The 15,867-nt window shown below is 44.5% G+C and overlaps 2 protein-coding genes across 2 annotated transcripts; one reads left to right on the top strand and one right to left on the bottom strand.

Moving 5' to 3' along the window:
* Positions 1-231: 231 nt before the first annotated feature.
* Positions 232-5,847, bottom strand: LOC311107970 (regulator of cell cycle RGCC-like). Its single transcript, XM_084150602.1, has 5 exons — positions 5,654-5,847; positions 5,137-5,322; positions 4,480-4,560; positions 2,942-3,004; positions 232-1,677 (listed from the first exon to the last, which is right to left on the bottom strand). The coding sequence occupies exons 1-5, from the start codon at positions 5,694-5,696 to the stop codon at positions 1,670-1,672; spliced, it is 381 nt and encodes a 126-aa protein (XP_084006728.1). The 5' UTR covers positions 5,697-5,847; the 3' UTR covers positions 232-1,669.
* A 990-nt stretch (positions 5,848-6,837) lies between these two features.
* LOC311107562 (protocadherin-20-like) lies at positions 6,838-12,643 on the top strand. Its single transcript, XM_084150068.1, has 3 exons — positions 6,838-6,859; positions 8,904-9,097; positions 10,088-12,643. The coding sequence occupies exons 2-3, from the start codon at positions 8,916-8,918 to the stop codon at positions 12,516-12,518; spliced, it is 2,613 nt and encodes an 870-aa protein (XP_084006194.1). The 5' UTR covers positions 6,838-6,859; positions 8,904-8,915; the 3' UTR covers positions 12,519-12,643.
* Positions 12,644-15,867: the final 3,224 nt, after the last annotated feature.

Here is a 15,867-nt window from a genome sequence, read left to right as displayed (position 1 = left end):
TGGGTTGTGGGATCTTGTTCCAGTTAAGGTATGTTGTGCTGCGCTGCCTTGGACTTCACGTTTCGTTTTGTTTGTTGTTTTGTCGTTGTGTTTAATATTTAATAAACATGTACGCATATCACGCTGCGCCTTGGTCTGACCCGTCGATGAACGAACGTGACATCCCTCCACTTACTCCATGCTTTTAGACTATTCATTTTGCTTTCAAATAACTCAAAAAGAGAGCAAACGTTCTTTAAAATAACAATCTTTATTCATCTGTGCATTCCTCTGTACAAAAATCATCATCATCAGTTGAGGGACTGGTCTGTTTGTATTATAGGCAATATATTACTGCACATCACTTTACAATATAAAACGTAGCATTTTAACAATTACTGTACATGGGGGGGGTCCAACACATTGGGTTGTGATGACAATGGGTTTCATTATTATAAAGCCTTGCATTAGGAAACAGCAGGTTGGCATAAACACTTACTAATCACAAGGTACTGTGGAGTCTCTGCTGCTTTCACCCACTGATCTGTTTCCTTCATATCTGCATATGAAAAGGGCCCCTACTTCCTTTATAGTGGAATAGGTAGCGCACTATACAGGTGCCATTTCGCACACGTTCATGTTCTCCTATTGAAGAGATACACGTTCATGTTCTCCTATTGAAGAGATACACGTTCATGTTCTGCTATTGAAGAGATACACGTTCATGTTTTCCTATTGAAGAGATACACGTTCATGTTCTCCTATTGAAGAGATACACGTTCATGTTCTGCTATTGAAGAGATACACGTTCATGTTTTCCTATTGAAGAGATACACGTTCATGTTCTGCTATTGAAGAGATACACATTAATGTTCTCCTATTGAAGAGATACACGTTCATGTTCTCCTATTGAAGAGATACACGTTCATGTTCTCCTATTGAAGAGATACACATTCATGTTCTCCTATTGAAGAGATACACGTTCATGTTCTCCTATTGAAGAGATACACGTTAATGTTCTCCTATTGAAGAGATACACGTTAATGTTCTCCTATTGAAGAGATACACGTTGACTATAAAACAGCTTCATTTAGCTGTGAATACGTCACCAGTCTGAGGGAAGGGATGTAGTCTATCACCTCAGGTCCAGTAGTGTTCTAGCTATTGAAACATCATGCCCTTTTAATTCCTCATGTTTAACCTCTTTTTCCCAGAGGGGCCAGGAGAGAGCTGGCTTTCTCCGAACAGAACAGAACAGAACTGTGCTATTTTAAATCTGTGTGTATGTGTGTGTCTCTCTCCATTCCTCTCCATCCCTCTACGTCTCTCTCTCCATCTCTCTCCGTCTCTGTCTCTCATCTCTCTCTCTCCATCTCTCTCTCCATCTCTCTCCATCTCTCTCTCCGTCTCTCTCCATCTCTCCGTCTCTCTCCATCTCTTTCCATATCTCTCCCTCTCCGTCTCTCTCCATCTCGCTCTCCCCGTCTCGCTCCGTCTCTCTCCGCCTCCCTCTCCATCTCTCTCTCTCTCCATCTCTCTCCGTCTCTCCGTCTCTCTCCGTCTCTCTCTCCGTCTCTCTCCGTCTCTATCCATCTCCGTCTCTCTCCATCTCCATCTCACCATCTCCGTCTTTCTCCATCTCCATCTCTCTCCATCTCTCCATCTACGTCTCTTGTCTCTTGCTCTCCGCTCACATCTCTGTCAGACAGACAGACAGTCAGTCAGACAGACAGACAGACAGACAGACAGACAGACAGACAGACAGACAGACAGACAGTCATTAGCATGCAGCAGCCTGGTACAGATGCCGAGAGCAGTCATGATTAATGGGGAACAGCACTTCTCTGTGTCTCTGGCCCACTGATAGCATGTGTGTGTATGTGTGTGTGTGAGTCTGCGTGCATGTCTGCGCATGTGTGTGTGTGTGTTTGTGTTTGTGTGTGCGTGGTTGTGTATGGGTGTGTGTGTGTGTGTGTGTGTGTGTGTGTGTGTGTGTGTGTGTGTGTGTGTGTGTGTGTGTGTGTGTGTGTGTGCGTGGTTGTGTATGTGTGTGTGTGTGTGTGTGTGTGTGTGTGTGTGTGTGTGTGTGTGTGTGTGTGTGTGTGTGTGTGTGTGTGTGTGTGTGTGTGTGTGTGTGTGTGTGTGTGTGTGTGTGTGTGTGTGTGTGTGTGTGTGCGTGCGTGGTTGTGTATGGGTGTCTGCGTATCTACGTCTGTGTGTTCTCTGAAACAGCACTGCCTCTCTACTGATAGTGGTCACAGTGATAGTCATGTACTATAGACTATTATCACTGGAGGGCATGTAGATAGCCCACCTCAACCCTGCAGACACTAGAGGAGCTCTGTGATTCACTGGATACTGCAGGGATGACACTAGAGGAGCTCTGTTATTCAGCTAGATACTGCAGGGATGACACTAGAGGAGCTCTGTTATTCAGCTAGATACTGCAGGGATGAGACCCAGAGTCTGAGTTCCAAATGGCACCCTATTCCCTTTAGGGCTTTATTTCCCCATATGGCTCTGGTCAAAAGCAGTGCACTATACGGCTTGTAGGCTACTGGCTACTAGCCGCTCTACATGTTAGCATCTCAATGGAAAGGGGAATGTATAATATTAAAGGCCTAACCAGCAGTAAATAAATGAATAATATTAAAGGCCTAACCAGCAGTAAATAGTGCAGGCCACTGAGCCCAGGTAGTAGGTTTAACTGGGAAGGGACAGCAATAGAAAATAGACTGCATGATATACTGAGCTCAGCTGGCATAGAACCACTAAAGGGGTATAAAGAGATTGAAACACTAGACTAAAGGGGTATAAAGAGATTGAAACACTAGACTAAAGGGGTATGAAGAGATTGAAACACTAGACTAAAGGGCAATAAAGAGATTGAAACACTAGACTAAAGTGGTATAATGGCATTGTCAGGTTGTGGGGAATTTTTGTTTTGTTTTGAGATGCATACCAGCAAGTTCCCGGTCCAAACTGTCGATGAATCTCTGTAGGTCTCCTGTGTCTCCCATCCTGGCTGCAGAGAAAAAGGAGAGCATGTGAGAAAGGAGAAATAGAGAGTGGTGGAATGGAACATTTCTGTGGAGAGACGCAGCAGTAGCAGTTCTAAGTTCACTGGCATTTCCTCCTTTGGACCAGAGCAGGAAATGTGATCCAACTCCCAGAATTATATAAGAAGAACCTGCATCCCAAATGGCACCATATTCCCTAGAGCCCTAAGGGCCCTGGTCAAATGTAGTGGACTATATAGGAAATAGGGTAACATTTGGAACACACAGAAGGAGTCAGGATACAACCCCTTGTTTAACCAAGATGGAAAATAAGATTCACAGACTCTTATTCAGCTGGCATTATAAAAATCACATCTTAAACAGCCCATAATATATAAAACTCAACTGAGCCAGTGAGGCGCCTGCAGCACACCTCAGACTGACCGACATGGACCTTATAGTGTTATGTTTAGCTTATGTATGGCTTATGAATGCTTTATGTAATGCTATGTATGTCTAATGCATGTCTTAAGTAGTGTTATGTATCTCTAATGTATGTCTTAAGTAGTGTTATGTATGTCTAATGTATGTCTTAAGTAGTGTTATGTATGTCTAATGTGTGTCTTAAGTAGTGTTATGTATGTCTAATGTATGTCTTAAGTAGTGTTATGTATGTCTAATGCATGTCTTAAGTAGTTTTATGTATGTCTAATGTATGTCTTAGGTAGTGTTATGTATGTCTAATGCATGTCTTAAGTAGTGTTATGTATGTCTAATGCATGTCTTAAGTAGTGTTATGTATGTCTAATGTATGTCTTAAGTAGTATTATGTATGTCTAATGTATGTCTGAAGTAGTGTTATGTATGTATAATGCATGTCTTAAGTAGTGTTATGTATGTCTTAAGTAGTGCCTTGTGTGCCAGTATAATGGAGACAGACAGACAGGTGCCCCCTCAACCAGCACTCTGTGGTCTTTCCATTAACATTATTCCCTCATCCACATTAGACAATCTGGCCCCTTTCACCCTGACACACACAGCTGCTCCTACCCTGACACACACACCTATACAAAACCCTAAGCCCCCCCTCCACCCTGCCCAGATGAGGCTCAATAGCCCTGCAGGAGACAGGCTGTAGAAGCACCGCAGCCAAGCTTTGTCGTGTAAACTCAACTCAATGGTGATCGATGGTAATGCACTAATTATCTGTGTAAATGTGATAGTGATCTGTGTATGGACTGATAGTGATCTCCTACTACAGTGTTTCTCAACCCTGGTCCTCGAGTACCCCCAACAGTACACAGTTTTCATTGTAGCCCTTGACAAACACACATCATTCAACTCACTGAGGGCTTGATGATTAAAATGTGGACTGTTGGGGGTACTCGAGGACCAGGGTTGGAAAACACTGTCCTACTACAACTCTAGCTGGTCAGATAGCTCAGAGCTGGTTTAGATGGTCAACTGATGGGTTGAGATGTAGTGGTATAGGTCTCCTTACCTTTGGCTGTCACTTTTATGCCTGCAGTGTGGAGCTCTTCTTCACTGGTGTTCAAACTGTTACCCAGAGACGCCTCACTGCCTGGAGGATGGGATGAGAGAGCGAGAGGAGGTTAGACCACAAGAACACAACTAATATATGCCAATTAGTAGTGCTTTTATACAAAGCAACTTACAGTCATGCGTGCATACATTTTACATATGGGTGGTCCCATGAATCGAACCCACAATCCTGGCATTACAAGCTCCATGCTCTACCAACTGAGCTACAGAGGACCATTCTGACAGCTAAAGTTGAATATAACTTTCAGATTGAATGAGGTGCTAAATAAGATAATGCAGCCCTTCATCCACAGACAGTCATGCACATCCATTCCATTTAATGGAGCAAAGGTGCATTAGTTGAAATAGTGTTATTTTGCGTTACTCTCTATTTTCATGTAAAGTTGATGCATGTTCATGAGCCGATGATGTCGCCAGTGAAAACTGTCAAGTGTGGGTTGATAAGAGCGGTTCAAACCGCGGCTACCCACAGGCGTACTCTCCCGCTATTCTCCATCTGAGTCACCTTTTACGCACAAACATCACGCGCCCTCCTCCACGTATGTATGGGACACACAACAACGACCATAAAGGTTTAGACCTAAAGGCTACTCACTGCAGTCACTATTGTCCTCCACGCCGCTGTCGCTGACCACTGAGCGGTCGTCCCCTAGCCCGGTGCGCCGTTTGGCTTCAGACAGGAGCCGCTCGTATGCGTACGGGACGCTTTGGGAAGGCTCTCTCAACTCCTCAACCACGTCAGCGAACTCCTGGAGCAGATTAGTTAGCTCCAGCTCCAAGTCTGATAGGGGATTTCGAATATGGTTTTAGTTAGAGTGAGAATAATTCAATTCATGATTGAATTTAATTACTTTACACATGTATTTTAATTAGCCTATTAATAATAGGCCTGAAGTGATACTTAAAATATATATTTATATGCCATTAAAAACTAAATAATTGATACCAAACAAAATCAGGCTATTTAAAATCAATCCAAACAAAATCAGGCTATTTGAAATCAATCCACATTAAAAATCTACAACAGCAGGACTAAAATGCAAGAAAAAACGCTGCAATAATCAATACCTTAATGATCAATATGTACAATCAAGCCAACGCTCAAGACCCACCTGAAAAGTTCTCTGTGGGCATTCTGAAGTTTTCTGTAGACATTCTGAAAAGCGGGAATAATGTGTCGATGACTACTAGAATACAGCAACTGTTCAAGAAGTCAAGTTTGAAGTTGACAAGTGGGGTCTTCTGTTTATAAAGCCTCCTTAGACTTTACTCACAACGGGAAAAGACGCACTCTGCAGCACCCAATCAGGTCACTGCTCGCGCGGCTTCTGTGGTTACAGTAGTGAGTGGGCGTCTCGAAAGTAACAGTAAAGGGCGAGGAAAACCTTTTCCACAAACGTAAACGAATGAACGGAACAGTCTCAGAAACCCCAAAATAGAGTCTTATGCAACTCTGAGCCATTTTTCTGATGGGTTTTCCATGCGTCACAGAAATCCTCTCTATAATGCCAATTCAGTCTAGAGTCTAAAGGAAATTGACGAGTGGAATTATGAGATTTTCCTAAAATATTTTTTCTATGTTTTCAACCATTATGTAATAAATTGTAGGCCTACTGTTGCCTATTATCTATTATAAACAGCCAATCTGGCTATCTTATTACTGTTTTCCCAGGAAACGCATCTTTACTAACATTAGCCCACCTTAACCCTCCCGTTGTCCTAGGGTCAAAATTACCCGCCACTGTGTTGAACCAACTTTATTTAATTTTTTTATTTTTTGGATCATTTGTGAGAAGGAGGCAGTGATACTTTCTTTAAAGTCTCACTGCCTCCTTCTCACAAATGATCCCAAAATTTTTTGAAATTAAATAAAGTTGGTTCAACACAGTGGCGGGTAATTTTGACCCTAGGACAACGGGAGGGTTAAAGGCCTAATCATAAAGTTACTTCTTATTATGCTTTTTGGAAATTAACCCGGAAGTATATTCACTGTAGAAGGCCCGTTATTGTAAATTCACCTGAAACTACTCCAACCAACCAACAGGGGTCACTCAAGAAGTGAGAATGAAACGTTACAATTGATGTCACTATAGACGTCTGTCCTACTGACTGACTTACTGGTGGTATGCCTACACCTCTGGGGAGGAAAGACTATAGCCCTTTTACAGTCATATTTCTATATTTAGTTGGACAATACTAGAATTGGAGAAGCACTCTGAGACCACTTGTCATTTGTGGCCACGTTTGACACAGTGGATTTGGAACTTTGTGGTGGAATAACTGTCCCCAAACTGACTTCTTTCTCATCATGATTAACAGTAAGTGTTTCATATGGTTACAGATAAGAACATTTTACATTTACATTTTAGTAATTTAGCAGACGCTCTTATCCAGAGCGACTTACAGTTAGTGAGTGCATACATTATTTTTTTTATACTGGCCCCCCGTGGGAATCGAACCCACGGGGGGCCAGTTTGAAGAACCTTTTGTATGTCATGTTCCTTTCACCAGAACCATGAAGACAATCCTTTTACTTTCAATTGGTAAATTCCTCAAACCACTGAACCAGAGATAAACGTTACAGCAAGAAGGTAAACAATACTGACTAACCAGATGTTCTGATTTGCTGCTGCACACTGTCCAATCAGCTTATTACCTGTAGTGGGAGGTGCACCTGTCTGGCAGAGTGACAAGTGGGAGGGGCGGGAGAGGAGGAGTGGAGAGGGTGCTAACAGTCCCCAGGTAGGCTCCAGGTATAGCTGCCTCCAGCCCCAGTCTTCCTCCCTACTCTTAGCAGAGGTGGAGGCAGAGGAAACCAAGACAGGTGTCATGTGTGGAGGCTACAGGCCAATGGGACGGATGATAATATGAACTGGGCTGTACTCATTCAGGTCAGTCAACCATTAGAGAATTTCCTTATCACTTAATTAATTAATCACTACAGGGCAATTTATCTGTCATATCATATGTCATATGTCATATCATATTTTGTATCTATGTAATTGTCTATGCTAATTACTGTAACCTAATAAATATTAGTTCACCAAAAGGTCAGTGAACCACTATAGGTCAGTATGAGTGCTGTATCTTCATGCATTGACACAGACTGATTAATGATTTTCTCTGGAAGCTAATAAAAGGCAATATGACAGTGTTATCTTTGACTACAATCATTCGCCGGCTGCTTATTTAGTTACTCTGGCAGCATGGTAGTATTGTTGATCATTACTTGATCATACGACAGGGAGCTAGTGAATGGGTAATAGGTCATGGGTAATGGGATATCGTCGAGGAAAAGTCACAAAGTCCTTGAGTTAATGGGTTATTGTTGTGACTGGGAGCACATGAAAAAGAAGACCTTCTGTACACTCCTTGGCTGTTTTAAGAATAATGCTTGATGATCGCTATTATTCACTATTAATATGGAACATCATTTTACATTTTAGTCATTTAGCAGACGCTCTTATCCAGAGCGACTTACAGTTAGTGAATACATATTTTTTATTTTTATACTGGCCCCCCGTGGGAAACGAACCCACAACCCTGGCGTTGCAAACGCCATGCTCTATCAACTGAGCTACATCCCTGCCGGCCATTCCCTCCCCTACCCTGGACGACGCTGGGCCAATTGTGCGCCGCCAATGAGTCTCCCGGTCGCGGCCGGCTGCGACAGAGCCTGGATGCGAACCAGGATCTCTAGTGGCACAGTTAGCACTGCGATGCAGTGCCTTAGACCACTGCGCCACTCAGGAGACTCGTCATGTAACTATGTAAATTGTCATGTTAATATGTACATTGTCATGTAAATTATGTGCATATGTTTTGTTAAGTGCTTTTTGATAATGATTATTTATAATTCCACAAGCATGTTTTGTCATTAGTCATGGTGCAGTAGGTTTGAATAGTAAGTGAATGAGGGGGTGAGATGCATCAGATTATATTGCAGTACTGCTGCACACACAGGATGCGTCCCCAATGCCACCCTATTCCCTAAATAGTGTACAATAAAATGTTTACGCTATTGGCCCTGGTCAAAAGAAGTGCACTAGATAGGGAATAAGGTGCCCTTTAGGATGCAGACAGTCCCTTCTTTTACAGTAGGCACTGAGGTAGAAATGCCACTGTTAATAATAGATCATTAAAGGAAGGAAGATGTTTCCATCCTAGCCTACTTCATGGAGAACTTCCAAGGATGATCATTTCCTCATATGAATGTTTTTCCTCCTCACAACAATGTTCTCCAGTGTTTTTAAGTTCCTTATTCAGGGTTCGTCTTTAGAACGTGGTCCATATCAGTGCTTTACTTCACACCAATGCCCTCTAGTCCAAGTCCTACGTTTTCTCTTCTATGTTCTCCTTTAGAACGTACTGGTCATGGTCCATCTCAGGCAGATCCTGTGCTACGGTTCCGTTCGGATCTCAGTTCCAGAGGAGCAGGAGGCTGGGGTCTGGGTCGGGTCCATCGGGTCCACGTCCCCCCCCCCCTACCAGCTCCTGACCCAGGTCTACCTCAGGGTGGACCAGGGGACAGGGGATGTCTACACGACCGACCACAGGTGGTTATTTATTGAAACTCATTCTAGATGATGTGATAGCCTTCAGGCCTTTTGACTGTTTCTTTACCTAACTGGATGGATTTTTGCACTTCTTTGATGTTTATTGTTGCTGTATGTTTTTAATGTATACCTTCTGCTGATAAAGAAACTTCCTCTTGACTAGTAGCAAAGTAATACACTACATGGCCAAAAGTATTTGGACACCTGCTCGTCGAACAAAATCATGGGCATTAATATGGAGTTGGTCCCCCTTTGCTGCTATAACAGCCTCCACTCTTCTGGGAAGGCTTTCCACTAGATGTTGGAACATTGCTACAGGACTTGCATCCATTCAGCCACAAGAGCAATGGTGAGGTCGGGCACTGATGTTGGCCGATTAGGCCTGGCTCGCAGTCGGCATTCCAATTCATCCCAAAGGTGTTCGATGGGGTTGAGGTCAGGGCTCTGTGCAGGCCAGTCAAGTTCTTCCACACCGATCTCGACAAACCATTTCTGTATGGACCTCGCTTTGTGCACAGGGGCATTGTCATGCTGACGTTGCTTCCAGAGGCAGTTTGGAACTAGGTAGTAAGTGTTGCAACCGAGGACAGATTATTTTTACACGCTGAGCGCTTCAGCACTCTGCGGTCCCGTTCTGTGAGCTTGTGTGGCCTACCACTTTGTGGCTGAGTTGTAGTTGCTCCTAGACGTTTCCACTTCACAATAACAGCACCTCCAGTTGACCGGGGCAGCTCTAGCAGGGCAGAAATGTGACGAACTGACTTGTTGGAAAGGTGGCATCCTATGACGGTGCAACGTCGAAAGTCACTGAGCTCTTAAGTATGGGCCATTCTACTGCCAATGTTTGTCCATGTAGATTGCATGGCTATCTGTCAGCAACAGGTGTGGCTGAAATAGCCAAATCCACTAATTTGAAGGGGTGTCCACATACTTTCGTACATACTGTATAGTGTATGTTGTAACAGTAATATATCCATCTATCTATTGCAGGATGGACCGAGAGGTCTTGTGTCCTGACCAACCCCAGGCTGGGGAGTGTATCGTCCCACACGACGCCATTGTGGGCCCTGAGGCAGAGCTGGTGAAGTTCATGGTGGTTGTAGAGGACATCAATGACCACACTCCTCACTTTGACAACACTGAGATCCACCTGAGTGTCTCTGAGGATGTGGCTGTGGGGACCAGTTTCTTATTGGACGACCGGGCAGAGGACAGAGACATTGGACGTAACGGACAGCTGCAGTACCACCTAGAGGGAGCCGGTGGGTTTTTCAGTGTGACAGTAGAAGAAGAAGAAGAAGCGGCCATTTTGTTTTTGGTTGTGCGACAAGGACTAGACCGCGAGAAGCAGGATCTTCATGAGATGACTCTAGTGGCCACAGACTGTAGCTTTACTCCACTAAGCGCCACAGCAACTTTATTCATAAAAGTGACTGACGTGAACGATAACTGCCCAAAGTTTACACTGGACAGCCCCCAGAAGGTGGTTATTACAGTGGACACACCCAGAGACACAGCAGTAGCCAGGGTCAGAGCCACAGACCTAGACCTGGGCCCCAACGCTGCTATAACCTACTCCCTCAGCCCCAAGATCTCAGAACGGGCCAGGGAACTCTTCAGTCTGGACAGTCACACTGGCCTGATCAGCCTGAGAGGAGACCTCAGAGACCGCCACAGTGACAGTGTTAGTGTTAGTGACAGGGGAGAGGAGGTGGTGTTGAAAGTGTTAGCCAGCGGCCCCCACTGCCCCCCTGCAGACACTCAGGTAACCGTATCCCTGCTCCCCGCGCCATACCAGGAGAATGGCATAAAGATCAGGTTCATAGCAGATCATCAAAACCAGACAATAGTGTTACAGGAAAATCAGCCCCCCACTGTCTTGGCTTTGCTAGAGCTGCCGGGGAACACTAGTAGTGTTAGAGGCTCATCGTCTCTCTCCATTGAAGGAGAGGTGCCGTTTTCTTTGAGCCTGCAGAACGGCAAATATCTCCTGTCGACATCAAAGCCCTTAGACTACGAGATGAAGAGTGAATATCATGTTTCTGTAGTGATGCGTGGTAGTGTCGGGGAGACTGCAGCTCAGGGCTTCCCTAGGAGAGTGATCCGGGTGAGGGTGGTGGATGTGAATGATAATGCTCCACAGTTTCTCCAGAGTCCCTATCTGATAGACATAGAGGAGAATAACCCTGCTGGGGCGTTTCTGCTTAAAGTCAGGGCGCAGGATGCAGACAGCAGTCAGAACGGGCAGGTCACCTACAAACTGGGCCAACCATCACACACAGCGGCAGCCATTTTTAGAATCGACCAGAACACAGGTCAGCTGACAGTTTCTGTACCCCTGGACAGGGAACAACAGGACGTTCACAGACTGACAGTTGTAGCCAGAGATAATGGCGTTCCTCCATTAGAGTCCTCTGCGACGGTGACGATCACCGTCCTGGACCAGAATGATAACGCTCCTGTCTTCCTCACCCCTCACTTCATCTTCTTCATCCCTGAGAATATACCTCCCCTGGCCCAGGTGGGGAAGGTGGGGGTGTCGGACTTGGACGCAGGGCTTAACGGGGAGGTGGAGGTGAGGGTGGTGAACAGCAGTGTCGGCCCCTTCGTCATAGACAACGCCCAGGGGATGCTGCGCTGCATGGCCGACATCGACCGCGAGAAACAGGACCGCTACGAGTTAGATCTCCTTGCCACCGACAACGGACGCCCGTCACCTCTGACCTCCGTCGCCAGGGTAACCGTGTTCATCGAGGATGTCAACGACAACCAGCCCCAGGTCATCCTACCCAGCAGCAACCTGTCGTGTCTCACCATCTCCACGGGGACCACCACGGGCACCATGGTAACCAAGATCTACGCCATCGACAAGGACTCAGGGTTAAACTCTGAGATCACATACACCATTGCAGCTCGGGAACCACCGGGCACCTATCCATCATCCCATCAGCACGGTGACAGCAGCAGCAGTCCCTTCCAGCTGGGCGCTCGGTCCGGTAACGTGACCTTAGCCCAGAGACTCATGGGTAAGGACCTGGGGATGCACCACCTGTTCATCGTGGTGACTGACGGTGGGAAACCAGTTCCCCTCCACACCACCATCTGGGTCAACCTGCTGGTCAACGACACCTTGGAACCATGCCACCTGGACATCATGCCAAGATCCCTGCCCTATAGACCGGCACAGACGCCCCCCGAAACACCCTCTGAGACGCCCGTCTGCGACAGACATGCTCAGTTGATCCTGCTGCTAGGCCTGGGCATGATGGTGGCCTCGCTCTGTCTGTTTCTGGTGACAGTTGTTTTATACATGAAACAGAGGAAGAGATCTAGAGGAGAACGGCAGCAGAGGAGGCAGGTAAAGGAGAATCAGATTCCTCTACGCATTCAGGAGAGATATTCTTCAGGAGAAGCGTTATAATGAGAGAGAGGCAGTGCTTGTTCTGACTGGACTCTGTATTATGTATATAGTTGACGTTTCCTGTATACCATGTAAAAAGTCTGAAATCAATTCTACAATTAAATACATTTTCACTGTTTTCACACAAAGGAGTCTCTCTCTCTCTTTCAATATTCTAAATTGAAACGCACTGGTTAAATGTCTGATACAATCCAATATAAATTTGATCAAGCTAACGAATAAAATAAAATAAAGAAAGAAGCTAGCTTTAAAGTGAGGTGAAGATTTAAGGAACATCATTTATAACAAATGAAAGGAACATTTCTTCATTTGCCGTGAGGTTTATATTTCATTTTCTTTAGCTAATTGTAGTCTAGTATTGGTTAGTAGAGGCTAACCCAGAGTAATACATCCTACAGCAAACAAAGAGAAGACTATGACTTTTATTGTGTCCCAAACAGCACCCTATTCCCGACATTGGTAGGGCACTGGTCAAAAGTAGTGCACTATATAGGGAATAGGGTGACATTTGGGACAAAGACTTCATCTAATCAAAATGTGAGTGAGAAGGAAATCTGAGATATTCAAGGAAATTATTAACTTGAGATATGTGACCTGTCAACTAAGGCAGACATCGATGTTAAATAAGGGATACACATTCTAAACTCGTCTTGTACGAAAGAGTGAGAAGAAGAAAACAAAGTGAAAGTGGTTTTAATCACAAGATCGTTATGTTCTGTTTCCATTATCTTTAGCCTAATCCCTGGTCAGATCGTTATGTTCTGTTTCCATTATCTTTAGCCTAATCCCTGTTCAGATCGTTATGTTCTGTTTCCATAATCTTTAGCCTAATCCCTGTTCAGATCGTTATGTTCTGTTTCCATTATCTTTAGCCTAATCCCTGGTCAGATCGTTATGTTCTGTTTCCATTACTTTAGCCTAATCCCTGTTCAGATCGTTATGTTCTGTTTCCATTATCTTTAGCCTAATCCCTGTTCAGATCGTTATGTTCTGTTTCCATTATCTTTATCCTAATCCCTGTTCAGATCGTTATGTTCTGTTTCCATTATCTTTAGCCTAATCCCTGTTCAGATCGTTATGTTCTGTTTCCATTATCTTTATCCTAATCCCTGTTCAGATCGTTATGTTCTGTTTCCATTATCTTTAGCCTAATCCCTGTTCAGATCGTTATGTTCTGTTTCCATTATCTTTAGCCTAATCCCTGGTCAGATCTTTATGTTCTGTTTCCATTATCTTTAGCCTAATCCCTGTTCAGATCATTATGTTCTGTTTCCATTATCTTTAGCCTAATCCCTGGTCAGATCTTTATGTTCTGTTTCCATTATCTTTAGCCTAATCCCTGGTCAGATCGTTATGTTCTGTTTCCATTATCTTTAGCCTAATCCCTGTTCAGATCTTTATGTTCTGTTTCCATTATCTTTAGCCTAATCCCTGTTCAGATCGTTATGTTCTGTTTCCATTATCTTTAGCCTAATCCCTGTTCAGATCTTTATGTTCTGTTTCCATTATCTTTAGCCTAATCCCTGGTCAGATCGTTATGTTCTGTTTCCATTATCTTTATCCTAATCCCTGTTCAGATCGTTATGTTCTGTTTCCATTATCTTTAGCCTAATCCCTGGTCCGATCGTTATGTTCTGTTTCCATTATCTTTAGCCTAATCCCTGTTCAGATCGTTATGTTCTGTTTCCATTATCTTTAGCCTAATCCCTGTTCAGATCTTTATGTTCTGTTTCCATTATCTTTAGCCTAATCCCTGTTCAGATCTTTATGTTCTGTTTCCATTATCTTTAGCCTAATCCCTGGTCAGATCGTTATGTTCTGTTTCCATTATCTTTAGCCTAATCCCTGGTCAGATCGTTATGTTCTGTTTCCATTATCTTTAGCCTAATCCCTGGTCAGATCTTTATGTTCTGTTTCCATTATCTTTAGCCTAATCCCTGTTCATATTGTTATGTTCTGTTTCCATTATCTTTAGCCTAATCCCTGGTCAGATCGTTATGTTCTGTTTCCATTATCTTTAGCCTAATCCCTGTTCAGATCGTTATGTTCTGTTTCCATTATCTTTAGCCTAATCCCTGTCCAGATCGTTATGTTCTGTTTCCATTATCTTTAGCCTAATCCCTGTTCAGATCGTTATGTTCTGTTTCCATTATCTTTAGCCCAATCTCTGGAGTAAGACTTTTAAGCAGGTCAACATTCACAAGGCCGCAGGGCCAGACGGATTACCAGGACGTGTACTCCAAGCATGCGCTGACCAACTGGCAAGTGTCTTCACTGATATTTTCAACATGTCCCTGACTGAGTCTGTAATACCAACATGTTTCAAGCAGACCACCATAGTCCCTGTGCCCAAGAACACTAAAATAACTTGCCTGAATGACTATCGACCCGTAGCACTCACGTCTGTAGTCATGAAGTGCTTTGAAAGGCTGGTCATGGCTCACATCAACACCATTATCCCAGAAACCCTAGACCCACTCCAATTTGCATACCGCCCCAACAGATCCACAGATGATGCAATCTCTATTGCACTCCACACTGCCCTTTCCCACCTGGACAAGAGGAACACCTACGTGAGAATGCGATTCATTGACTACAGCTCAGCGTTCAACACCATAGTGCCCACAAAGCTCATCACTAAGCTAAGGACCCTGGGACTAAACACCTCCCTCTGCAACTGGATCCTGGACTTCCTGACGGGCTGCCTCCAGGTGGTAAGGGTAGGTAACAACACATCTGTCACGCTGATCCTCAACACGGGGGCCCCTCAGGGGTGCGTGCTCAGTCCCCTCCTGTACTCCCTGTTCACCCATGACTGCATGGCCAGGCATGACTCCAACACCATCATTAAGTTTGCCGACAACACAACAGTGTTAAGCCTCATCACTGACAACGATGAGACAGTCTATAGGGAGGAGGTCAGAAACAACCTCTCCCTCAATGTGATCAAGACAAAGGAGATGATTGTGGACTACAGGAAAAAAAGAGGACTGAGCACGCCCCCATTCTCATCGACGGGGCTGTAGTGGAGCGGGTCGAGTGTTTCAAGTTCCTTGGTGTCCACATCACCAACAAACTAACATGGTCCAAACACACCAAGACAGTCGTGAAAGAGGGCACGACAAACCCTATTCCCCCTCAGGAGACTGAAAAGATTTGGCATGGGTCCTCAGATCCTCAAAACGTTATACAGCTGCACCATCGAGAGCATCCTGACTGGTTGCATCACCGCCTGGTATGGCAACTGCTCGGCCTCCGACCGCAAGACACTATTTGCATTGCGAATGCCTAACAAGACACAACATACTTTGATCCAGTGTTTTCAAAGCTGGGAGACAGCTACATATCA

Source organism: Coregonus lavaretus (genome assembly GCF_964263955.1).
Source record: "Coregonus lavaretus genome assembly, chromosome: 32".
Classification (NCBI taxonomy): domain Eukaryota; kingdom Metazoa; phylum Chordata; class Actinopteri; order Salmoniformes; family Salmonidae; genus Coregonus; species Coregonus lavaretus.
The sequence above is the reverse complement of the archived record's forward strand: the minus strand, read 5'-3'. Positions and strand labels throughout refer to the sequence as shown.

Excerpts from the sequence above, each read along its gene's own strand:
- LOC311107562 (XM_084150068.1), top strand. The coding sequence starts at position 8,916 with ATGGTCCATCTCAGGCAGATCCTGTGCTACGGTTCCGTTCGGATCTCA. Across the intron at positions 9,098-10,087 it reads GTCTACACGACCGACCACAG|GATGGACCGAGAGGTCTTGT; the intron begins GTGGTTATTTAT and ends TATCTATTGCAG.
- LOC311107970 (XM_084150602.1), bottom strand. The coding sequence starts at position 5,696 with ATGTCTACAGAAAACTTCAGAATGCCCACAGAGAACTTTTCAG. Across the intron at positions 5,323-5,653 it reads GCCCACAGAGAACTTTTCAG|ACTTGGAGCTGGAGCTAACT; the intron begins GTGGGTCTTGAG and ends ATCCCCTATCAG. Across the intron at positions 4,561-5,136 it reads GGAGGACAATAGTGACTGCA|GCAGTGAGGCGTCTCTGGGT; the intron begins GTGAGTAGCCTT and ends CCCATCCTCCAG.